The 27,388-nt window shown below is 34.9% G+C and overlaps 1 protein-coding gene across 2 annotated transcripts; it reads left to right on the forward strand.

Moving 5' to 3' along the window:
- Positions 1 to 13: 13 nt before the first annotated feature.
- Positions 14 to 27,388, forward strand: DCTN5 (dynactin subunit 5). 2 transcript variants are annotated; one of them, XM_031945308.1, is made up of 8 exons: positions 14 to 135; positions 2,812 to 2,880; positions 7,450 to 7,568; positions 15,273 to 15,384; positions 17,814 to 17,916; positions 19,920 to 20,011; positions 26,341 to 26,418; positions 26,772 to 27,388. In XM_031945308.1, the coding sequence occupies exons 1-7, from the start codon at positions 88 to 90 to the stop codon at positions 26,371 to 26,373; spliced, it is 576 nt and encodes a 191-aa protein (XP_031801168.1). In that variant the 5' UTR covers positions 14 to 87; the 3' UTR covers positions 26,374 to 26,418; positions 26,772 to 27,388. The 2 variants fall into 2 exon arrangements, with proteins under 2 accessions (XP_031801168.1, XP_031801172.1); XM_031945312.1 differs by lacking the exon at positions 26,341 to 26,418 and having other exon boundaries at positions 26,772 to 27,214.

The following is a 27,388-nucleotide window of genomic DNA, read 5'->3' on the forward strand; positions in this document are numbered from 1 at the left end:
GCGTTTCCCCTTTCTATACAGGAAATGACGATAGAGACCGGAAACAGAGGAAGGGAGACTTGAGCTGGGGAGCCGGAGATTGCAGAGATGGAGCTGAGCGAGCTACTCTACAATAAGTCCGAGTACATCGAGACGGTGCGCTGGGCGACGCCGGGCCCCGGGGAGGGGGGCGGAGGCTAGAGGGGGCTGATGGTCCTGGAAAACTCCCCGCTGCTGGCTGGGCCGCCGCGCCCATTCCCGGGAAGCCCCAGCCGCTCCCTCGCGTCCTGCCTCCCCAGCACTCCTAGGCCACCTGTCACCCGCTGGGGCGCAGGCCCCGGGCCTCCCGCCACCTTCTTACTTGCTCTGTTCTCACTGCCTGCTCTTTGCCTTCTTCCCTCTGAAAGAGAAATCATCCCGGGCCCTCAAAACCGGAGGGAGTCCTTGTACAGATGAGGAAACTGAGGCCCAGAGAGGGAGCATGATTTCCAAACGCAGACCACGCCGAGAAAGCAGAGAGTTCAAAAGAGAAGCCAAACTCCCTGATGTCTTGAGACGCTTTCTGTACTTATTTGGTTTGGTGCCTCCTGGATCCAAATCGTGTGCTGCTAACATTTTACGCATACATCCGACTTGCATAGGCTTTGCATGGAAAGGTCTACCGCAGGAACCCCTTTTCCGTGCCCTCTACATGGCATTGACCATGCACCTCATTCAGGTCCCCTCGTGGTCCAGGGTCTGCATTAAGTGATGGCATTTATGGAGAGAGTAAACATCTTAGAAGCTACCGAACAATTACCTTCTATAGCTGCAATATTCTAATTCCTATCCTCTCTTTCCTCCCCAAACTTACTCAGCTGTCATTTATTTTTTTTTATTAAATAACTTTTTATTGACAGAACCCATGCCAGGGTAATTTTTTACAACATTATCCCTTGCACTCACTTCTGTTCCAATTTTTCCCCTCCCTCCCTCCACCCTCTCCTCAAGATGGCAAGCAGTCCTATACATGTTAAATAGATTACAGTAGATCTTGGATACAATGTATGTGTGCAGAACCGAACAGTTTTCTTATTGCTCAGGGAGAATTGGATTCAGAAGGTATAAATAACCTGGGAAGAAGAACAAAAATGCAGCTGTCATTTAAAATCCAAAATGCAAATGGCTAAAAGGACCTGAACCTAATTTTCCTCCAAAATGTAGTCTAATTTACCTTTAAGGAACTGTCTTATAGAAACCCATGATTAGCACTTAAGTGCTACAAAGGAAAAGGGAAGAGTGGTAGAGAGAGAAAGGAGCTGGGAAGGAAATCTTGTACTCCCAGTCTTATTTTGTAACTTGGTATGAAAAGTTTTAGAAAATCTCATAAGTACTATATTTCATCTTATTCAAGATGATTATATGGACAAATTGTTCATGTTATTTACATGGAAATTTAAGATTGATGCCAGTAAGTGGGTAGCTCAAAAGAAAGATTGGGACAGAGTTGAGTATGAATATAACTCTAAGAAGCAAAACTGCCTAGGAAAAGGTAGTTTCAAGATCTTATTCATCTCATTCATCTTATTCATCTTATTACCTCAACATTGGACTAAAGAAATGATCATTGAAAGCAACAGATCTATTAGGATCTTTAAAATAAAACATAAAGGGACTTTAAAATATCAGTGTTGAATAGACTACTTAATTTTTCCTTTTCCTTTTGAAAATGGTGCACTTGTTGAAAAACTGGTTTTTAAATAAAATATCAGCACTGTTTTAGAGTGGAGTTAGTGTAATTCTAAATCTTTTTGTGTGATGCATACTTTTCGAAGTCTGGTGCATTTTACCTATCTTTGTAATGGAAGGAAATGCTGAATTTCAGTTATAGATTAGTTTTACTATTCAAGTTCATTGCCTCCCCCGCCTCAAATCCATACATGATCAGTCTGTGGAGAACCCCTTTGTGTAACAGAAGGAACACTGAATCAGGAATCAGAATACCATATTTAGTTCAAATGACAACCTGTCATTTGTATAAACTTTGGCAAATTACTTCACCTCCATCAGTTTGTTTTGACTTTGAACTAACGTTTCTTTAAGTTCAAACATGCTGTGATTCTTTGAAGCTAGAAGGCCTTTGTGTAGGGTTCACAGAAATAAAGAAGACCTGAAAGTTTACTGAAAATTTCCTTGAAATTTACTTAGCTGGTAGACTCCAGAATTCTAATCATTCTGTTCCTCATTCCTGGGCTCTTATCTTTCTGAAGCTCACATCCAGGATACCACCTTCAGTTTTAAGTTGAGTGAATCCCATTTCCTACTTGGGAAGGTGAAGTGAGGACATTTTCACATAGGAGACAAGTAAACTGTGTTCTCCGTGAGACCTAAAGCTGTTCTTTATTTTTCTATGTATCCCAGTTCTTAGCTAGTACTTAATAAAGATTAATTGATTAAGAGTGTTGTGAGCCTCAATCCCTGTGTTGGAATTCTGAATACTTTCCTCATAGAAATAATGTTGAGTGTGTTGGTTAGGTTTTGTAATACTAGAGTAGCATGAAACTGGTACTAATATTTTAGGTTAAATGGGCTTTTCAAGATTGCCCAAGAACCTAATCACCACTTATTTCTATGAGAAAATACATCTCAGTTTCTGAGCTCTTGATTGCCATTGCCAATATGCATTGTGTGTTCATTAGAGCATTTTTGGACTAATTCACTTTTGTTCTGAACCTCAGCCCTTTATTTCCTGGTCTTGATCAAATTCTTCCTCCAATACAACCCCTCTCTCAGTAAAAGTTTAGTTCACAGAACCCAATGATCTCACCTAAATTCTCTGTTGCTTTTCCTCAGGCATCTGGAAACAAAGTTAGTCGCCAATCAGTTTTGTGTGGAAGCCAAAATATTGTCCTAAATGGAAAGGTAAGGAACAAGATCCAACTGCATTCCTTTTCAGAGCAACTAAATAGTATGTTTTCAGCAGATGCTACCCTTTCATTAAGATGACTATCCACGTGTACTATTTCTCTCTCCATATTTTCCAGTTTTTAAGAATCCTTTTGTTTCAGAACTTTGGTTTAATAGTTCTGGTTTCCTGTACTTTTATGTTTCCTGATGGGTATATGGGTTTTTTTAATTGTTTTATTTTTTTTTTCTGGTTATATATGTATATTAAATTTTTTTAAATATACATTTTTTAATGAATCATGTTGGGAGAGAAAAATCAAAACAAAAGGAAAAAACCATGAGAAAAAAAAAAAGAAGTGAACATAGTATGTGTTGATTTACATTCAAACAACATAGTTCTTTTTCTGGAGCCAGATGGCATTTTCTTCTGTTTCTCCCCCACCCCTAGACAATTGGGGTTAAGTGACTTGCCCAGGATCACACAGCCAGGAGGTGTTAAGTATCTGAGGTCAGATTTGAACTCAGGTCCTCCTGACTTCAGGGTTGGTGCTTTATCCACTGTACTACCTAGCTGCCCCACAGATGGCATTTTCTATCCAAAGTTTATTGAGATTGCCTTGGATCACTGAAGCACTGAGAAGAACCCAAGTCTTTCATAGTGGATCATCTCACAATCTTGCTGTTGCTGTGTACAATGTATTCCTGGTTCTGCTTGTTTCACTCAGCATCAGTTCATGTAAATCTTTCCAGGCCTTTTTAAAATCAGCTTGTTCATCATTTTTTTATAGAACAATAATATTTCATTACTTTCATATACCATACCTTCTTCAGTCATTCCCCAATTGATGGGCATCTACTCATTTTCCAATTCTTTGCTACCGCAAAAAGTGCTGCTATAAATATTCTTGCACATGTGGGTCCTTTTCCTGATTGGTATATAAGTAATAGTAAGGTAGTCTTAATATTATTTTCTCTTTTATGCATAGTTTTTTCCCCAAATTCATTCCCAGTTTTAATATACTACTAATTATCTTGGTTCTGTTACTCACTGTGCTGTGTGTTACCATTCTGTAAGATTAGCTATTAGTGTTTCAGTCACTGTGTATGTTTTTAATTTCTTATAGTTTGTCTATCTCTTATCAAGTTTTTATATTTTCTTACTTTTGAGGATGTGATCTAGTTATCAAATGAAGAACTTGTGTTTTTCTTCAATACATTGAAACTCTTGATAGTTTAATTCAGAAAAAAAGAAAAGTTTTTTTTTTTTTAAAGTTACAAGAAGGGATTTTAAAGGTATAGTCAGTCACTGGTTGTACTTATGACCACAGTTTGTTTTTTTAGGCTATTGAAAGTGGGTACCCCATAAAGCTTGTAGGACAGAGTTTTAGAAAATTGCAAGGAGTTACATTATTATTTTACAATTGAAAATAAATATATGGGGGCCTCTAGGTGGCACAGTGGATGGAGCACCAGCCCTGAAGTCAGGAGGATCTGAGTACACAATTGTGATCTCAGACACTTAACATTTCCTAGCTGTGTGACTCTGGGCAAGTCACTTAACCCCAATTGCCACAACAAAAATAAATAAATGAATGAATGAATGAATATATGGAATTTCTTGCCCCTACAGATCAAATGAACCAAAAATATATTTTAAGAAAAGATATATTTAATATCAAGGGAATAAATGGAAAAAAGCTGGAAAGGAAGATGGCCTAGATACATCAGCCTTAAAATTATATTATAAAGCAGCAGTCATCAAAATCATTTGGTATTGACTAAGAATTGGAATGGTGGATCACAGCAGTGCTACTACTGGGCTTATATTCCAAAGAGATACTAAAGAATATGTGCCAAAATGTTTGTTACAGCCCTGTTTGTAGTGGCCAGAAACCGGAAAATAAATGGATGCCCATCAATTGGAGAATGGTTGGGTAAATTATGGTATATGAATGTTATGGAATGTTATTGTTCTGTAAGAAATGACCAGCAGGATGAATACAGAGAGGCTTGGAGAGATTTACATGAACTAATGCTAAATGAAATGAGCAGAACCAGGAGATCATTATATACTTCAACAAAGATATTGTATGAGGATGTATTCTGATGGAAGTGGATTTCTTCGACAAAAGAGACTCAGTTTCAATTGATCAATGATGGACAGAAGCAGCTACACCCAAAGAAAGAACACTGAGAAATGAATGAAAACTGTTTGCATTTTTGTTTTTCTTCCCAGGTTATTTTTTACCTTCTGAATCCATTTCTTCCTATGCAACAAGAGAACTGTTCGGTTCTGTACACATATATTGTATCTAGGATATACTGTGACATATTTAACATGTATAGCTCTGCTTGCCATCTGGGGGAGGGGGTGGAAGGAGGGAAGGGGAAAAATCAGAACAGAAGTAAGTGCAAGGGATAATGTTGTAAAAAATTACCCAGGCATGGGTTCTGTCAATAAAAAGTTATAATTATTAAAAAAAAAAAAAAAAAAAGAAAAAAAGAATGGTAGATCAGTGGATTAGGTACACAAGATACAGTAGTCAATGACTATAGCAATTACTGTTTGATAAACCCAAAGACTCTAGCATCTGGGATAAGAACACACTAATTTACAAAAATTACTGGAAAAATTAGAAAATAGTGTGGCAGAAATTAATTATAGACCAACATCTCACACCACAAACTAAGGTAAGATCAAAATGGGTACCTAATTTAGATATGAAAGCTGATACTATGAACAAATTAGGAGAGCAAGGAATAATTTACCCATCAGATCTTTGAAAAAGGAAGGAATTTATGACCAAACAAGAACTAGAGAACATTGTGAAATGGAAAATGAATAATTTTGATTACATTAAATTAAAAGGGTTTTGCCCAAACAAAATTAGTACAGCCAAAATTAGAGGAGAAGCAGAAAAGTTGGAAACGTTTTTTACAGCAGTATTTCTGATAAAAGCCTCATTTCTAAAATGTGTAGAGAATGGAGTTCAATTTATAAGACTTCAACATTCCCCATTTGATAAATGGTCAAAGGATATGAATAGACAATTTTCAGATGAAGAAATTGAAGCCTTCTATTGTCATATGATTGGCCAAGATAACAAGAAAAGATAATGATAAATGTTAGAGGGGATGTGGGGAAATTGGGATATTAAAGTTTGTTGGTGGAGTTATGAACTGATCTAGCCATTCTGGAAAGCAGTTTTGGAACTGTGCCCAAAGGGCTATAAAACGCATTGATCTAACAATGTCAGTATTGGAACTATAACCTAAAGAGATCATAAAAAAGGGAAAAGGACCTCTTGTGCAAAAATGTTTATAGCAGCTCTTTTTGTGGTGGCAAGGAATTAGAATTGGAATGCATGCCCAATAGTTGGAGAATAGCTAAAGTTATGGTGTATGAAAGTAATGGAATATTATTATTCAATAATTCAGTTATCAATTATCAACAGGCTGATTTCAGAAAAGCCTGGAAAGACTTACATGAACTGATGCTGAATAAAGTGAGCAGAACCAGAACATTGTACACATTAATAGCAAGATTATATGATAATTAACAATGATAGACTTAGCTTTTCTCAGCCACACAGTTCTCAGCCAAGACAGTTCCAATAGATTTGCAATAGAAAATGTCATCCACTCCAAAGAGAGAACCATGGAGATTGAATGCAGATTGAAACATACTATTTGCGCCTTTTTTTGGTTTACTTTTTCTTTTTCATGTTTTTTTCCCTTTTGGTCTGATTTTTCTTACACGGCATGACAAATATGGAAATATGTACTGTACATTTATACATTAACAATAGTATTGTAAAGATAGTCAGCTATGAAAGATTTACTAACACTGATCAACTTAAGGACCCAGTAATACTCCAAAGTATTTATGATGAAAAGTAAACTTCTCGATATAGAATTGATGGGCACAGAGTGCATAATGAACATTTTTTTCTTTTTCTAGTTCCCATCATTCCCTAGAACATGGCAAATGAGAAAATTGCTTTGCTTGACTTTATATTTGTGATAGATTTTGGATTTCTTGTCTTCTCAATGGCTGGGAGGAGGAAGGAATTTGGAACCGAAAATAAAACAAAATTGAATGAAAAAAATATATATTTGTTCAGCACAGGGGCTATGCAATAAGGTAGCAGATGTAATAACATCTGCTAACAGGTCTCAGTATTTAAATTGTTCAATAAACATTTCCTTTTTTTGATAAATATATGCAAAATGGCTATTAAAAGGAAAGTTGAGGTTGTTTTAGATATGTCCTTATAAAGCCTCTTGAAGTTAATGTTATGAAGGCTATTTACTTTGTTGTTTAGAAGCACTTACTATTTCATGAGAATGAATTGTCATTCCCTCTCACAAATAATCTCTTGATGTTACTGTGAAGGAGAGATGGTCAGTCGATATACCATTATTCTCAATGAGTTTAATCAGTTTAGCATTTATTATATTCTTTAATAGCAATTTTCCTAGATTCTTTTTTTTACTAACATATCCCATGGAGATACTCTGAAGGAAGCAGATATCCTGATACTTGTTACTTAAGTGAAATAAGTATTTTTTCTTCTTTCCTAGACAATCATAATGAATGACTGTATTATTCGAGGAGATCTGGCAAATGTAAGGATTGGGCGCCATTGTGTTGTGAAAAGCCGTAGTGTCATAAGGCCACCATTTAAGAAATTCAGCAAAGGGTAGGTATTTCATTACCTCCTCTCTTTTTTCATGAAATTGGGATCAACTCAAAAGACTTAATTCTTGCCACCACTAATGTTTTCATTTAGCTCTCATTCTTGGAATAGATGATTCTGCTAGTATTCAAGCATTTAGATATGACTTAAGAGAACAAAGTGTAATAAGCAGGTCTTGCCATGTTTTAGATTTCAACAAACCTTTAGACAACCTTCAATCTATAGTGCATGATATGCTTTCTGGTTTTCTAAGTTCCAAAGTCAACATGCCATTCCGATTTCAAATGAAATCAGACATCATCTGTCCACTGTTCTTTTTTCCCTAGTATTGCATAAAGGGACCTTAAAGTATTTTTCCAAATAAAAGATGTTGACTTCATTATTGTTTGGAAGCATTTTCCATCTTCTACATGAAATCAATTGATCAACCAAAAAACTTTTTAAAAGTTCCTGGCACTGTACTAAGGACTGAGGATACAATCCTTACCTTTTTTCTCACTTTAGTATAATATCTCCTCAACTCATTTCTTTGAAGTAAAATATGATTTTCAGTTAGGCAAGTAGAGAATGGGAGGAGAAAATGACTGTGTCACCAAGGAACCTTGGCTTTAAATCCTACCTCTGACATCTTATGTTTGTGTCATACTGGACACAAGTACTTTCTCCCCCAAGTCCCTACTTAACCATTTGTCAGTTATTCTTACCTCCAAAGAAAAGAGAAAATAGAAGTTCAATGACTCAACCTATTGTTGCTCTAAGCAACTCTTCATTATCCTGAGTTTCAGAGAAAGTACTGACCTGCACTGATAAAGAGAGTTTCCTTATCTAAGAGTTCTTTATACCAATAAAAATATAGCTCTGTCTTAAAGTGAGCCCTGAAAATACGTATAACTGGCACAGTTCAAAACAAGGAGTATGTCTGTTACTTGTCCCTACTAATGATGAAGAAGAAAGAGAAATACATAGCATATATCTATACCCAAAACCTTATTTCCAGAGGTACCCTAGTGATAGTTAAGTATTAGCATTGGCTGGAGCAGAAAAAAAGGGTAGACTGCCTACATTTATTTCAGGCGGGCTCCAGATGGATTCATATTGCTAATCACCTGAATTTTACCTTGTGAGGAATAGAATTAAAGAGTTCCAGTATTCCATTTTTCCATTTACCTATTGATATTTCTTGTCCTCTTTATCACTTCTGTGTTTGTATGACTTTTTCTATCTTATAATATTTTGGATTGCTTCGCACATAATCACTGAGAATTAACAATGATAGACTTAGCTTTTCTCAGCCACACAGTTCTCAGCCAAGACAGTTCCAATAGATTTGGAATAGAAAATGTCATCCACTCCAAAGAGAGAACCATGGAGATTGAATGCAGATTGAAACATACTGCCCACTACTTCCTGCTACTCAGCAGTTCAATAGAAGGAAGTAGTAAGGGAGCTCATATACTCCTTCATACCTTTAGAGAAAGGGTATATGAAGCATATGGTTCTAGATATTCTACCTCCACCATCCCTTTCCCCAAGAAAATGAAGTGTTAAGCCCCCAAGTTCTGACGAATTTCTTCTAGTATTAAAAAATACAAGAGAGATATTCTATGAAATGGATAGGATCAACAATTGGGCTTGCTATAGACCCTTATCTTGGGAATTGTTAGTCTAGGTGTGGGTGCCCATTTTTATTTCAGATAGGATATTGTCAGGAGCTTTTTTCATGACTTTCTAGTTTTGACTTTATGCTTTGGAGATCTGAGTTAAATGTCCCAAGGATATGTCATTTGTATCTCAGGATGATTTAGAATTTTGTTCAGTCATTTTCAGTCATTCCTGACTCTTTGTGACCTCTGTTTGGGATTTCCATGGCAAAGATACTAGAGTGGTTTGTGATTTCCTTCTCCAACTCATTTGACAGATGAGGAAACTGAGGCAACCAGGGTTAACTGATTTGCTCAAGGTTACTTAATAAGTATTTGAGACCAGCTATGAACTGGAAGTAGTTTGAAGAAGAGTCTTCAAACTACTGGCCTGGCTATCTACTGAGCCATGTAACTAGAGACTTAGAGTAGTGTCTTGGAAAAGAATTGACTTCTTCCAGAAAGATTTTTTGGGGTTCAGTTTTGTACTGCTTTTCCTGTAGGGCAAGTGACATGAAAAATTCCTACTTTTCCTTTAAAACTAGAATCTAGGTAAAATAACCCAACAAGTAACTGGAATAATTTAAAGAAGTCTGTCACTATGATATCAATGAAAACAAAACTTAAAAAAAATACATTGTGATTGCCATTGTAATAAAACTTAAAATCTTTATTGATATGTGAAAAACAACTTTCTGTGCTATTCAGAATTGTTATTTTCACAATTTTGAAATGTATTTTCCTGTTATCTTTCATGAAACACTTCATTTTTCCAAATGTCAAACATTAATATCAAAAAATATGTTCAGTAGAACCAATGGAATCTATTGGAAAATAGTATTTCACTTACCTCTGTATCTCCATACTTGCTGAACTTTTTCCCCGAAGTTTAAGAAGGAAACTGTATGTTCTCCATCATTCCTAAACCTAGAAAGAATTTTTTTTTGGGGGGTTGCTAATAGTAGCTGTCAGTTCTTTTGGGCAGTACTCTCTAGAAAACAGTTTTTGACCTTTACTTCCCATAGCCCTACCTAGTGCAAAAGCATGGAAAAGATTTCATAAAGTATGAAGTCCAAAAGTAGAACTAATACAATCATCCACCACCAGATGTCAGTATAAGCATGAAAATGAGCTCTTTCTGAAGCCTAATTATGTCTTTCTAGTAGCTATGATTAATTTTCCTCTAATTTCTCTCCGTTTCCAAATAAAAATCATTTTTCATATGTTTTTTGTTTTTAACCAATAGCTTTCAGTTATTGATATTTTGCTGCTTAATATCTATAGAGCATCCACTCTGGTTTGAGTATTGATTTTTTTGGATTACTTAAGAAGCCACTTAATATGTGGACAATCAAAACTGAATAGGCTAATTTGGAAAAATATCATTGTGTCTGAAGTTGTAGCCCAGGAAATGCTCAATTTAGAAATGACCTATGCCAGTCACTTCTCTTTGTAATAGTTGTTAACTGAGTTAGTATTCTTGTGAAAACTTTTCCGGTTAATTCTTTCTATAGTTGCTGCCTATAATTACATAAAGGAAGCCTCAGATAAACTTAAGGCATCAATGACTCTTGAGAAGTCATTTAACCTAAATCTTCTTCAGTTTCCTCATCTATAAACTATAATAGGACCTACTTCTTTGGATTGTTGTGAAGATAAAATTAGATAATTGTCAAGTGCTTTGCAAAGCATAAAGTAGTTTGTAAATGTTATTGTTGTTAGACAAAAACCTAAATGATGCAACATAAACTTAGGAAATACAATACAAATGACTAGAAGCTGGGAAGGAGCCAGCAAGGCATCTTAGAACATTGATATTTTTATCATTAGAGTTAATAGCTGATGAATATTTAATAAGTTAAACATTAGATCATTTTATTGAAATTTTTATCGACTTCAGATCACATAGTAAGTGGGTTTTGTTGTTCTCAGATGTAGATTCTAGAACTTGTTGATTTGCTAATGGAATGGAAATCATTCCATTTTCAAAGTTGTATTAGCAATAAAAAGACATATGAAAAAAAGAAATTAGCAAGATATTTTTTCTTCTGAGTCCTGAGCTATTTTAGGTTCCGTGATTAATTTTTTACTCCATTCAGTTCAATAAGTACTAGAATTTGTCCTGATCTTTGAATGTTTGGGTTGGGTGCCTAATCAGTATTCTCATCAAACAATGTTAATTATCCACTTTTGTTAAAGCTATAATGCCAAGCTGTTCTCATTTCCTCCCATCTTTTCTTTCTGCATTGCTTTCTTTTCCTTTTGGTGCCACTCAAATTTTGAAATGCCCAGTGCTTTTAATGCTATTCTGATGTTTTATCAGAAGGAAAATGATAATAAAATAAATATAATTATTTAAATAAAATGACAATATAATAAATGATAAATTAATTCACATTAGTGTTACTGACTAGAGCAAAGCTTTTTAAACTGTGAATTATGTAAATCAATGTGATGGTTGTAAAATTATGATTTATTATCAGTAAGTGCTTGATTTGTATACCTATTTTATATACCATGAATCTAGGGTCAAGTAAAATTTCTTGGGCAAAAAGAGCTCTCAAGTGGAAAAAGTTTAAGAGGCCCTGTTCTAGAGAATTTTGGAGCTGCCTAGGAAAGGACTTAAATCCAAAGAATAAAACTAACAATGAAATTTCACTCACAGTAAGATTTAAATTGTGAGAAGAGGGAATGTTTTTGTTTTTAGCAAAATATCTTCCTGATATTCACAAGTCAAGCCAAGTAGGCAGTCACTTACATGTTCCCTAAACCTGTTCTTCCTTCCAACTTCCCTATTTATGTTTAATTTTACCATCTTCTCATTCCCCCAAGATAAACATCTACAAGTTATTATCTTTGACATTTTGCTCACCTTGCACTTCATTCAGTCAAGTTCTGTCAAATCTGCTTCTATGAGCCTTAGAAGCTGCTCCTTTGTCTCAGTTTCTACTTTTTTTTTCACTATAGTCTAAGCCCACATTTACTCTCTTCTCCAATTTCTTCTTTCTCTCCTAACTTCTAAGTAAAATTCTGATCTTATCTTTTATCAAATACAGCTTTAATTCTGTAACCTGGCATTTAAGACTCTCAACCTTCCCAGACTTATTTACTACTGCTTCTCTTTATACATTTTATGCTTCAGCCAAATCTGCTGTTCCCAAACAAATCCTGCTCTTTCTATATCCTTACCTTAATTCTAGCAGTTTCTTTTATCCAGAGAGCCCTTCCTCTTTGCCTCTACCTATTAGTCCTACTTGTACCTCAAATACTACTTCCCTATGAAGCTTTCCTTCATCACCCTTTAGAAGAAAAGTCTCTTTTAACTCCTTTAGCATTTGGGTTTTGTACTTCTCTATGGCACTTAACATATTCTACCTTATATCATAGTTATTTATTTATTTATTACAATTTATTTTATCAATAGCTTTTCATTTACAAGTTATATGCATGGGTAATTTTACAGCATTGACAATTGTCAAATCTTTTGTTGCAATTTTTCCCCTCCTTCCCCCCACCCCCTCCCCTAGATGGCAGGATGACCAATACATGTTAAATATATCATAGTTATTTATGCATCAGTCTTTTAGGTCTTTGAGAGCAGAGACCTTTTATCTATCTTTCTGTCCTAGCATAGTGCTTTATATGTAGCAAGTATTCAATAACAGTTTAATGAACGAATGAAGACAATAGTACTGGTCTCTACTATACAGAGTATAGCATCTTTTTGGAGCTCAGCATGCTTATTCACTATGGGCTATCTGGAAACTACTTAGTTTTCTTCTTTCACCAACCTCAAAGCCCTCACCTTTACTTATTGCCATTGTAGTTCTGGCCATTATATCATGTTCTTAACATAGCTCTCTGTGATCAACACTTGGGGAGTTTTCCCTTTGCCATGTAGACTCCTTTCCTCCATGAAACCTTGCTTATATTTTTCTTTGGGTCATTTATCATCCCTTTTAACCTGGAAGTATAAAAATATTCCCTAAGTCCCTTTATCTTCCCTCGTAGGAGAGAAATCAGCCTACACTTTGACCATAGGTAACAGTCACAGCTAAATTTTTAATGTCACTATCTTGATAGAAATACTCAGCCTTGTTTTTCAGATCCTTGTGAATGCTTACTCCTCACTTCCTAAGCACTTCTTTAAGACTTTCACAACTTTTCATCACCTTTTAACAGCTTGTTATTTGCATCCAACTTTCTTTTCTTTCCCTCTACAATTTACCTGGCAGTCAAACTGCATTTCCTTTCCCTTTTCTTCCTAATCTTTTATTTGTTGAACCAGCTTGTTTTACTTATCACTTTATTTTATGCACCTTATTGTAGCAATTATCTTTTCTTACCCTTTCTCCTTGAATTCTTCTTTTCTAGTTCTTTCTTTTCAATTCCTTTTCTCCTTGAGATTGAATCTCAATTGAATATTTTCAAAATCAATGTCCTAACTCATTCTAGAATTTTGCCAAAAATATATATTAGATTCACTGGTTGAAAGCTTAGAGAATTTACTTTATTTTTCTTTTCAAAAAGGGTGAAAATACTTGCCAGCTATGTGATACTAATAATTTCTCAAAGGCCTCTAACAATTCAGCTATTGCATCTGTACTTTTTCCTTGCCTTGGGATGTTTGAGGTGGCAGTGACATATAAGTGGATATGTCCTTCAATTAGAAATTTGGAATTAAATCTTGGAAATGAAATCATATATAACATTTTCTTCAGCCATTCTCCAATTGATAAACACCCATTTTGTTTCTGTTGGTTTGCTACAACAGAAAGTGCTGTTATAAATGTCTTTGTACATTTGAGTTCCCTATATCTTTGACCTCTTTAGTAGATATGCTGATTAATTGGTATCATTGAATCAGAGAATACATATAGATAAATGATGTTTTTAGGTATAGTTCCAAAATGTTTTCCAGAATGATTATATCACTTCACAGCTTTACCAACAGAACATTCACGTGCTGACATTCCACAGTCCTTCCAACAATCATCATTTTTTTTTCTCATCTTTGCCAGTCCTATGTGTGTAAAGCAAAACCTCAAACTTTTTTTCATTTGTATTTCTATCATTAGTAACGTGAAATTTTTTTGTTATGATTGGTATTGCCTTAGATTTCTTCTTTTAAAAACAGAAGATTCATATCTTTTGGTCATTTATTATTTGGGGGAATGGCTCTTGTTCGTATGTATTTGTATCAGTTCTCCACATGTCTTGGATATCAGACATTTATCGGAGAAAATGCATTTTTTTCCTTCAAATAACTGTTTTTAGGAGGGAGTTTCCATTCTGGGAGTTCCTCCAACCAATGAAATGACATGGTAGACCTCTAAAAAATATTAACAGACTTCCTGGGGACTCAGCTGAAACTAGCCAGTTAGACAACAAAGCTCTTTTTTCTCCCCCTATCACTTCCCCTTCCCTTCCCTGTGTTTTGTTAAATCTGTTTTATTATTACAAAGATCTCAAAATAAAAGGAGTCTTTTCCTGGGCTTTGCTGTCAACTTTAAGGTTCTGATCACAGAATTCTTTTTTTGTCAGAAATAGTCATTTTGTTTATTTGTCCTCTATTCTCAAAAAGGACCCTGACATCCTGAAAGTGATGTATGACTTGGAACAAATTGGATTTAAGTGAGGGAGGTCGGTGCAAAGTCATTGGCCTCATTCTTTCCTTTAGAGCCATCTGGGTCCAGTGGCAAGATATAGATCAGGATGCCTGGAGATGGCCCTTTGCAATGGAAGACCTTGGTGTTTTTAAGATAAGACCTGTCCCAGATCTCAGTTTGACTGAGGCAATGCCCATTCACTGGTTAAGGTGAAATAAGAAATGAAGCAGAGAATGGCCTCTTTCCCTACCCCGGGGGAAAAATCAATCTGGAAGGGGAAGATCCTCTGGGTTTCTGGCCAAAACAGAAACAATTGATATTTACGCTTAGTCTGAGCCATCAGAAATAACCTTTAGCTAAAGTGGTGAAGTGGAGTAAATGATCTGTGGTTATGTAAACTTAGATTCAAAGTACAATAAATTAAAGTTTGTTTTCTCATCTTTCTTTTCATTTTCCAGAGTTGCATTTTTTCCTCTACACATTGGTGACCATGTCTTTATTGAAGAGGATTGTGTGGTCAATGCAGCCCAGATTGGTTCCTATGTCCACATAGGCAAGAACTGTGTAATTGTAAGCATTGTGACATTAGATTGCCTAAATATTCATTCTTCTGTGCCCTCAACTTCCAATTTTCCAGTCTCCTTTTTTCTTTTTTATTTCTTCTTTTATTTTTAATTTTTAGTATCCCAATTACCTAACATTTAAGCTAGTTTTGTTACTAGGGATTTAGTTATAGGATCTCCGGAGTATAAATTCTCACTTGAATTAGATTACTCAAAGGCTTCACAGATTAGGACCTTCATTCATATTGGGATTTGCAGTCTTCTTAACGGCAAATGAGAACTACATTAACATTTAATGGGAAGATTCTCCAGTTCTAAACTTCTCCCTTATTCTAGAGGATTAATTCTTAATTTAGGGTTTGTGGTTGCTGAAAGGGTCTTAAATTGGATGGGGGAAATATTACATCTTTATTTTTACTTACTTCTAACTAAAACATAGCATTTCCCATAACTATTTAAAAATAATATTTTCATATGGAGATATGTTTCAAAGAATTGCACATATTTAACCTATTTCAGATTGCTTACTGTCTTGGGAAAAGGGGAGGTAAGGGAGGGAGGGAGAAAAATTTGGAACGCAAAGTCTCAGAAAAACGAATGTCGAAAACTAATTTTACATATATTTGGACTACTTGCCATCTAGGGGAGGGCATGGGGGAAAGGAGGGAAAATTGGAACACAAGATTTTGCAAGGGCTAATGTTGAAGAATTGTCCATGCATATGTTTTGAAAAATAAAAAGCTTTAATTAAAAAAATAAAGCAATAACATGCATTGGAATATAAAATACCATTGAAAATTTAAAAACATATATTGTTTTGAGAAAGGGTGTTTGGATTTCACCAGACTGCCAAAAAAGTTTGTGGCTTGTAAATAAAAAGCTATAATAAAAATAAAAAATTTAAAAAAAAAAAAAAGAAGTTTGTGGCAACAAAAAATTTAAAAACCTGAAGTAATAAAAACTTCAAGACTCCTATAACTGTTCTTTCCAGGGCTACCCAGTAAATTCAAAAGCATAGTTTGTTCTGTTGACTTTTATTTGTGTGACTTTTAGTACCATCATTTGAATAAACAAATGTGAGGCAGTCATTGATAATCATTGCCATTGATTACTTGCTAAGTATTTCAAAATTCTCAGATGACCTCTGCAGTAAGATTTTCCTGATTCCTGGTATTTTGCTTAAGAACCTAGAGAGAATTCAGCATATTTAAGGTCTGTGCCCATTAAGTTGGAGGCAAGTGGAAATGGTATGTTTTAGAAAATTCATTTGGCAACTTTTTCATGTTAAATATAGGATTCTTCCATATAAAAGAAAGAAAACAGCAGATCCAATCTGGAGCAGAATGTTTAGAATGTTCTTTAGGAAACATATTAGGTCCAAATAACTCAGCATTAGACTGAGTAATAAATACAACACATTTTCATCTGAGGACTATTTTTTTTTTCTTAAATCAAAATGTGTAACCAGAGCAGAGATGAATTGATAACAGTGTGGGAAAATGTAAGACTTGTATTTCTCCTGTAAGTACAAAATGGTACAGCTTTAAATACTAGATAAGAACCTCTTTCTTCCATAATCCATGAAACAAATATGTCTCATTCACCTCATATTTGCCCCACCAAATTATACAAGTCAGGACATAACTAACAAAGTAATCACATATAAAACAGCATGAATCAAAAATGCTATGATTTCTCAAGAAAGGAGTTAATCTTTTAAAAAAACTACTCTAAGTGAAAAATGCTATCTGTTTCCAGAGAAAGAACTGATGGTATCGGAATACAAAAGAAGTATTGTTTTACTAGAGTGAATGTGTATAATTCATATGACCTCTAAGTGATTTCTGGAAGAAGTATAGAAAAGTGGCTAAAAGTTTAAAATCATGAGTTGCTACTTGAATCTATTTCTGTATTTTTATTTGAGTTTTCTTCTATAAAATGACTAATATGGAAATATTTCTTACATGATTGCATATGTATAACCTGTATCAGATTACCATCTCAGGAAAGGGAGCAGGGAGGAAAAGGATAGAATTTGGAAATTCAAAAATTCAATTTGAAAATTCAAAACTTAAAAAAACCCAAATGTTAACAATTGTTCTTACATGTAATTGGACATAAAATATTATTTATTTATTTAAAAATATAAATGAAAACAAACACTATCCCCAAGCCTGAGAACCTTCAGTTATTTGTATACCTAGAGTAGTAGAGTCTTGTATAAACAAATCATAAATTCATCATTTGCTGGTATAAACCCATATACCAGCTGAGTTGGTTGTAAGCTTTAAGTAACCTATAACTTTTCTTGGGAATTGCTCATTATGATCAGTGGGAAAGAAATGGAGACTAACCACCCAAGAAGTAGATGAGAAAACATTCCCTACTTTCTTTATTTCCTGATATATTTTCTGGTAACAAGATTTTTGCTTTTAGGGTCGACGCTGTGTATTGAAAGACTGTTGCAAAATTCTAGACAATACAGTATTACCTCCTGAAACTGTAGTTCCACCATTTACCGTCTTCTCAGGCTGTCCAGGTAACACTAGGTTTTGATTGTATTTGGCCTAATCTTTCTCATGTTACTTTGAATCCCTTCACTCCTAATTTTGAATATTAGCAGGCCAGAAAAACAAACATACTCTTTGATCTTTCATTCAAAATAAATATTCATGTAGAGATAAGCATTATGTAATCATTGATTTTTTTTTTTTTAATCTAGAAAAAACTCTATAGAGCATCTTAGAATCATAGAATTTGTAGATGTGAAAGGGTTCCTAGAGTTCATCTAGTCCTTGCCCTAAATTTATTGATCAGGAAACTATCAATTGGCCAAGTTCACACAGCATTTCACACAGAGTAGAACTAGAACTCATCTATACTGATTCCCATCCCTTTATACAATCCTGCCTTACTGTTACCTCTGTCATGAATAGTAGAATGTCAACATGATATTTTTGGTGGGCTGGGCATATTCTATATCTGCTCTCACTAAGAATAAGAATTTCTGACACAGAGCATGAACTAAAATGCGACATAGATGACCCAAAAAGAATCTAACCTTTTATAAAACTTTTCATTAGGACTATTTGTTAAGATGTCACATCTTTCCTTCTCTTGCATAGTTTCAGTGAACTGGCTCTTCAGTCAGATTTTGTAAGGAAATGTAGTCTTGTTTTACCAGAGTGAATGTGTTTAATTCATATGACCTCCAAGTGATTTCTGGAAGAAGTGCAGGGAAGTGGCCAGACGTTTAAAATGATAAATTGCTATTTGAATATACTTCAGTATATCTCTGTCTCTACTTGTTATGTAATACATTTATATATGTGTGTGTGTGTAAAATATATACTTTTTTAAAAAAATTTTTATTGGGGCAGCTAGGTGGCGCAATGGATAGAGCACCAGCCCTGAAGTCAGGAGGACCTGAATTCAAATTTTACCTCAAACACTTAACACATCCTAGCTGTATGACTCAGGGCAAGTCACTTAACCCCAATTGCCTCAGCCAAAAAAAAAAAAAAAAGAAAGAAAAGAAATTCACCAAGGAAAAAGAGAAACTCTGTCCCAAATTACTACTTTAATTTTAATTTTATTTTTAAAAAATATTTCTATTTTAAAGTGAATTTCTTTTATTTTTTTTTCCTGAATATATATGCAATATGTAAAACTTTTGAGTGTCTCAGATCTATCAAGGTAGACTTGTTCTCTATATTTTTTTCGCAATTCATTTCTGATTTTTTTGATGCTTCTTTCCATTTACAGTGTATATATTGTTTTCTTAAATCTCTTTATCTCATTTACTCTGCATGAATTAATGTAAATTTTTCCATGCTTTTCTGTATTCATTATCATTTCTTTTAGCACAGTAATATTCCATTCAATTATTGTACCCCAATTTGTTTAACCATTTCCAATTGATGTTTATTTACTTTGTTTCTAATTCTTTGCGATCACAAAAACTCTATTGTAAATATGTTGGTGTGAATATATAAACTTTATTTATATCAGTGCCCTTTTTTTTCCCTTGCAAAGCAGTTGAGGTTAGGTGACTTGGCCCAGAGTCACACAGCTAGTAAGTGTTAAGTGTCCGAGACTAGATTTGAACTCATGTCTTCCTGACTTCAAGGCTGGTGCTCTGTCCACAGAACCATCTAGCTGCCCCAGTCAATGGAGCATTAAGCCTAGAAATAGAATACTTGGATCAAAATATATGTTAATTTATTTACATAATTCCAAATTGCTTTCCAAAGTGGTCTACTGAGTCATAGCTCTATCAACATTGTACTATTGTACCTATTTTTCCACAACCTCTCCAACAACATTCCCATCTTTATCATCTTTGCCAATTTTGCAGAGTGTGAGGTGAAACCCCAAGAGTTGTTTTGATTTGTATTTATCATCATTAATTATTTGGAGCATTTTTTGGCAGATGGAAAGGTATACATTTAGATCCTGATAATGAAAGAAAATTGCCTGAAATAATATTAAAAATCATAAGTTCTAGGCCCTTCTTTTACCTTCTCTGTTTTCTTTCTTTAGGACTCTTCTCTGGGGAGCTCCCAGAATGTACCCAGGAGCTGATGATTGATGTCACCAAGAGCTACTACCAGAAGTTTTTGCCACTAACACAGGTCTAGTACCCATGTCCCATGCTTCAGATGATTAGAATTCTGGGAAGAACTTTGGAAAGGAACTTTAGGGGCCTCCATGACTAGGATCTTATGCAATCTGCTCCTCGGTCGTTTGGTTTTCTTTTTTCCTCAGTCTTTCCAACTTTCATTTTCTCCAGTTCATAAACGCAAAACTTTTGGAGGAATTATCTAGTGTTATATTGAAATTAGATCTATTTATAGTCACTTTATTCCAAGTTGTTTTTGAACTACAGAATTATTTTTGTTTCCATAATTCCTCCATCCTACGGATGAATGGGTCCTGCTGAACCACACCAGGAAAAAAATTCTTTTTGAAAGACTTTCTAAAGAAAAAAATTACTTTGATGTTAAAGGCGAAAAAAAAAGTTTCTTTGCTGTTACATTGTATACAACCACAAAGGCAGTCTACCACCTACATGGACACATGGCTTTCATATTACTCAATAAATGCAGTCAACTGCTGCGTTTGTTCTTAGAGTCTGAAAAATTGATAGATATGAATCTTCAAAATTCAGACATTCAATTGTTTGTGATCATTATAAAGTTAAAATTGGGATATGATGGTTCCTTTTCTCCCAAATTACATGGAGTTATATTCAGAATTTGTGGCAAATATATGGATAATTAGAAGGTTAGAGGTTCCCTGACTGCTCAATTTGAGTCCTTTTCACTTGATGTGAGAGGTAAGCTAAAAGCTTAGACCATAAGGCTATTTTCTAGTCATAGTGTGGGTGACTTCAGTATTCTGGATTCTAAATCCTTAACACACCTTACTCTAAATCCTTTGCCCTACCCAAAGCTCTGTTGAGTGGAGATGAACTAGGCCAGTGGTAATTTTTTGTTTCACAAAATATCCTTTTTGTATTCGGGCAGGAGCCCGTGTCCTGTTTCATTAATGTTTAACATGTGTAAATTTCGTTATTCAACTTGGGAGGGGTAACATGTAATTGATACTCCCCATCCCAGGTGGTCTAGAAAGTTGGGCTATCACTCTTATTTGATCCAAACTTTACATTTAAAAAATGTATTTCTGCAGTTCGGCTTTCTCCCAAACATTTATACCAAGTTGGATATAACCACTTGCAAAAGGACTACATGTCATTATTGATAGAGTTTATTCATGGCATCTAATATCATTCACACCCCCTTAGTTTTATCCTTACTTTTGGGACTAGCAGAACATAACTGGACCTGAGGCCAGGGAAAATGGTTAGGTCAAAACTCTCATGCTAAGGTCTTATGTCCCCTTTTCAAAGTTAGTAACTTTGAAATTAGTAGCAAAAAGGGCCTGTTTAATATATCATCTGGGGCCCAGACACTTATTAGCTAGTTGTGAATTATATAAACACTGCATTGTGTACTAATAACCATTTAATGTAAAGCTTCTAGCTGGCTTGTTTGTACTTTTGTGTATTTAAATTAAAAATCTTTTAAATGGATCAGGCATTTTGAAGGTGTTGACTCTCTAGATACAGCTTTGTGGATGCTTGAAAAACATCTTGCTCCTACTTCTAATTAGGCAAACATACTTCTAATTAGTAATTAGTCTACTAATTCAGAATTTTCCTTCTTTTTGATCTTTTTGAAGAATGGTAAGAGATTTCCCTTTAGAAAGATTGAAACCTATAACTGCCACCAATTCCTTCAACCATCACTTAGAGAAATGAAATCATAAAAATAAAATCTTAAGAGTTTGGAGGAGACCTTAAAAATCACATAGTCAAGCATCCCAATACAGTATTGGGTTCCTACAGCAAATTAGTGACTCAGCTTTTTTTCCCAAGTGACAGGAAAACTCATTGTTTTATTAGGTAGCCTATTCCATTTTTTAGCTCTAATTTGATCTGACAGATCAAAATAGATTTGTTTCCTTTTCAGATTACAATCTTTCAAATATTCCCCTGTGTATTGTACTTTAAGTAGTGTCCTACTTTGTCTTTAGTTCCTTCTCTGAAGTTATCCTTTTCTCTAAGATTTCGCAAGGTTGACCAATCCTGGTTTTCTCAAAAGAAGTTTTCTCTTACTAACCTTGTTATCCTCTGAAAGAGGTCCAGTTTATCAACAGAACTGAACACAGTGCTCCAGATGTGGTTTGGAGCTTTAGTTTCATTGACAAGAGACAACGAAACTATTACTTCCTTGGATATAATACAGCCAAGATATTCCTTAAAAAAAAAAAAAGTTATTTGATACTATTGACTTTCATAGAGCTTGCAGTCAACTGAAACCAACTGGCATGTGAACTGTTTACCAACCAGATTTCCTCCAACTTATCCTTCCTTGCATAATTGATTTTTTTCAAACCTAGATCAATAGCTTTACATTTATCTCTATTAAATTTCACTTCAATTAAAGTCCATAGTTTATTTTCCCAAACTAACTCTGAGCTTAAACTGTTTTGTTAGAATTCAGAAATGCTGGCCTGGGGTGCAAAGGGGGAAATAAAATACTACAGGAATTAGAGAATCATAGATTACAAACTGGAAACAGACTTTAGAGGCTGTTTAAGACAACCTCTTCATTGGACAGCTGAGGAAACAAGTCAGAAATCTTAAGTGATTTAGGTCACACCAGTAGTAAATACATGTAAGATTTGGCTTCAGATTTTCTGACTCCATAGCTATTGTTTTTTCCACTATACCATGTTAACCTATCTTTACCTTGGGCTTCAGCTCTAGCCTGTGAAATCTCATTACCCTTGCTCTAATAGGATCATGGAATTTGGGAAGAATCTAAACAATATAGAGGAAATTAAACCTTTTTCACGTAGAAAAATTCCTTATCAGAGCATTTTTGATGCATATATAATTTCATTTTTATACTTTTAAAGGGAATATGTCTCTAGCATTTATTTGCATTTTCATATGGAATAATGCCATCCATGAAACGGTAAGAGTTCTACAGAAAACACTTTGGGAAATATTTGACCAGACCTTTTTCAGTTTTGATTTCATTTTTGTATTAATTATTTCTCAGGTACCTTGGAGCCTGTTGTTTTGTAATTCTGAAGGGAATGAGCAAAAATGTATCTGACTAAATTCAAGCCAAAAATGGTAGCATATTAAATTCAAAGTTCTGTTCTCTAATATTAATAATGGATACTTCATAATCCAAAGAGCTGGAAGAGAAAATAGACTTATCCCCCTTGTGGTTCTCACTCTCTGTAGTAGGTTTATCCAGAGTGCTCTCAGTATAGAAACAAATTAGCAAAACAGAAATGAAAGATATCCACAGAATTAAATACAAAAATGATACATTTCTTTGAAAGTAAACATTTTTATTCCTCTTACTTAAAGGAAAAAAGCTTTTGAATTTTAACACTTCTGACAGCATAGATTTTACTGAGCTAGTACAGTGGGTAGTAGCTAGAAAGGGACAAGAAAGTTCACTTGAAATTGTTTCTGCCTTCTTGGAGAAAGCTACAAATAAAGAGGAAAAAGCAAACTTTGCAATAATAACAGGTTAAACAGTCATCTGTTTCCCAAGTTATTTCAATTCTAACAGGTAAAATTTGTAGTGACCTCAAAATGTGTATATAATGTTTTGTTCATCAAGCTTTTGTTGAGCTGAAATTATGTCTAGCATTCTGCAAGATCTGGTGGTTACAAAAATATACTTTCTTCCCAGAGGGAAGTTATAGTTGGGGAGAGAAGACCCACTTTTTTTTTTTTTTTTTTTTTTTTTTGCTGAGGCAATTGGGGTTAAATGACTTGCCCAGGGAAGTTTTAAGTGTCTGAGATCATATTTAAACTCAGGTCCTCCTGATTTCAGGGCTGGTACTCTATTCACTACGCTATCTAGCTGTCCCATAGGCAGTAAGTATTAAAAAATATTCATGAGAGAGAGATAATTGACTTGGATAATATTTGAAGCAGAGAAATAGAGGGAAAGGATGAGCAAAGAAATAGGTGAGAATAAGTTGGACCTATTAATGTCAAGGAGGAGATGAGTTTAACTAGAGTAGATAGTTCAGTATGGAAAGTAGTAAAAGTTAAAGTTGGGACCAGATTGTAGAGGATTTTGACTATTGAACTAGAGTTAAGACTTTGCCCTTGGGATAATTAGGTGGTGAAGTGGATAGAGCACCAGCTCTGAAGTCAGAATAGCCCGAGTACAAATCTGGCCTCAGACACTTAATACATCCTAGCTGCGTGACCCTGGGCAAATCATTTAACCCCAACTACCTGGGAGGTGGGGGTGGGGTGGGGAGAGGAGGGGGTTGTCCTTTAAGGATTATGGTCACCAGAGCCTTTTTGAACATGACACATTTTTAAAGCAGTATAACCATTTGGAAATGTCCAATAAAAAATGTTCTCTCCTTTTTTAGCGCTGTTTTTCTAACAAGGAAGTGCAAAATGAAATTTCATTGTTGTTCTGTAACTATCAGGGTCACCTGGTAAAAATAAGATCAAAGCTAAAAGCCCTAGAGTTCAGATAGTAGATAAGTTTCCAGCATTTTAGCCTTTTGTGGGTTTTTCCACATTGATACCATTAAGAAATCTTCCTGCCTTCAAGTTGAAAAGCAATTTGGCTCAACAAATGACTGTAGGCCAGGGTCTTACTTGTTTCCGGAGCAGAGTGATGAGAAGGAGGGGCTGGGTGCCCTGTTTAGGTCTTAAACAACTGGGCTCTGGATTGTTGCCTAGAAACATGAAATAGGCCATCAATGATTCTTGACTGTCCTTCCATGAGGTGCTGAGGCTCAGAGTAGTTACAAGGCTTGCTTAAAGTCACACAAGTAGTACAAGGCAGAGCTGGGATTCAAACTTAAGCCTTCTCACACCATATTTAATGCTTTTTCCATTATACCATTGCTTCCTCCATTTTTCTTAGGAACTTGTTTATTTCTATAATAGTTTCTGTTCTACCTAGTGACTGACTAATGGATTCGAAATACCTCCCCAGAAAATAGTTACCCTATATTTGAATTGCCCTTCCTTCTCATATGAATTCCTGTCATATATCAAATTAGTTGCACTGTCATTCTGTTAAATCACACCTCAAGTATTATTACTTAAGTGAGACATTTCTTTCTTTTTTTTAAAAGTAGGATAGAGTTTATTTTGCATACCAGCATTATGGTTTCTTCTTTATATTTGCTTTGTGTCATTTTTTCTTTTTTTTTTTAATAGTATTTTATTTTTCCAAATACATATAAAGATAGTTTTCAGCATTCATTTTTGTAAAACTTTGTGTTCCATATTTCTCTCTTATTCTCCTTACCCCCTCCCCAAGACAGCAAGCCATCTAATATAAGTTTAACATGTGCAATTCTTTTAAGCGTATTTCCATATTTGTCATGTTGTACAAGAAAAATGATATTGAGGGAAAAAACTACGTGAAAGAAAAAAACAAGCAAACAACAATATTTTTATTTAAAAAAAAAAGGTGAAAATACTGTGCTTTGATTCACATTAAGTCTCCATAGTTCTCTCTCTGGATGCGAATGACATCTTTCATCCTAAGTCTGTTTGGAATTTAAGCAACACATTTCCTTATACACACACACACACACACACACACACACACAGACATACACAGTATTTACTTGTTCCATCAATACATCAGGATTGTAAATTCCTTAAGGACAGGGACTGTTTTATTTTTCTAACCCTAATACCTAGCACAGACCCGTGAACAAAATAACCAGTTAATATTTGTTGGATTGGATTGAATTGAGAATACACACAACAACCCGAAGAGAAGACCAGGCTTCCATCCATTGTTCTGAAACCTAGGTAATAGTCTCTATCCCTTCTGATGCCCAATATGACTTTGATCAGAGTAGAAATTAGGCATATTCCCCAACATTGGGGAATATTGCTAAGAAATAATTTCTATAATTTTAGTCCAAAACTATGGGTTTTCAAGGTTTTTCTAGTATTAGGGAGTAAGTGGAGCTAGATGTTTAGAAACAACAAATTCACAAATTATTAATCTTTCATTTAGATAGATTTTTTATTGAGAAGGTTGCCACACTTAAGTATTAAGTCCCAGGGTTTATATTGTCCTTTTTCATATTCTTATTTTCCCATGATTAGATTTCTCTTATGTCTCAGATTCTGAACCCATATTTATTGACAAGTCTACACTAATCCCTTCATAGAAATATTTTCTGACTGCTGCTGCCCCAGGGAAATTTAGTTATATCCTTAAGACCTTTTTTGGACCTGATTAGTAACTGGAAGATCCTAAAGAGATTCTAATAAGAAAGTAAAATTAGATTGGTTTGTATAGGAAACTCTGCTCTCAGTTTAAAAATAATGACTCATTCCTGCATCGTATTCCCTGTGTGTATTGCTCTGCAGCCGATGAAATGGTGGAAAAGCTTCAGTAAATGACCAGGTTAATTCATCACTTTCAAGCTCGGTCACTTCAGTATATATGTAAGTGCCCTGTTCAGATGCTCCATTTCAAGCAGCCAATCACACAATCAAATCTCTACTTATAAGATAGGAATGCTGGAAGATTTTGATTATGTGAACTATTAAGGAAAATGACTTGCATGAGAGAAAATGGTTGTAATTTGGGGTTTGGGGGGTAAAAGATGGTAACTAATTCAAGAATCAAAAAAATAGGTCAGATTGTACATACCTGTATGTTCCTGGAGATCAGGAACCTGAGGCTCGATGAAGAACTTGATCTTCTTTCCTTTCCCTTCAAATTTCACAATCTTTCTTTGAATAATTCAACCTTCCAAGACTTAAATTAAATTTTTTTTTTTTTGTCTTTTATTAAGGTGGCCCCAGACAGGGTATAAAAACAAGTCACCAATGAAGACATCAAAAAGCAACCTTCTTTAAATTAAATTTATATTAGCCATTCTAACCTCTAAGTACCAGCCTACCTGGTTCTCTTGAAAGTTTCTGACTCCACAGTTTTCATCACTTGCCCAGATTGAGAGATTAAAGAATTGTCAACATTGCCTATTGGGGGTTGTAGTTGGGAATTATAGTTTGGAGGGTACCAGGGAGGAGGTATTTTGTCTGCTTGCTGCTGCTCCAGAAATATTGGGATTGACATAACTTAATCTCTAAAGCTATCTTGGAGTTGGTAAGGTTCTTGGTGAAACACTACTGGGGAAAAATTGCAATTAGGTTGGTCTGTGTAGGAAACTAATTTTCCATTTTGAAAATAATAAATCATCACTCTATTGTACCCTCTATGTGTGTTATTACCTTCCAGATGCATTATGGAAATTGGTCCCTTAGAAGAAATTGTAGTCACAATTCTATAATTTGCCTCCCTCTTCCCTACTCCTCACACCTTATGGGGGAAAAAAAGAAAGTAACAAAAAGAAAGAACTCTTGCAACAAATATGGCTAGCTAGCAAAATAGACTCTTACATTGATCATG

The sequence above is a fragment of the Sarcophilus harrisii genome, chromosome 1 (assembly GCF_902635505.1).
Source record: "Sarcophilus harrisii chromosome 1, mSarHar1.11, whole genome shotgun sequence".
Classification (NCBI taxonomy): Eukaryota; Metazoa; Chordata; class Mammalia; order Dasyuromorphia; family Dasyuridae; genus Sarcophilus; species Sarcophilus harrisii.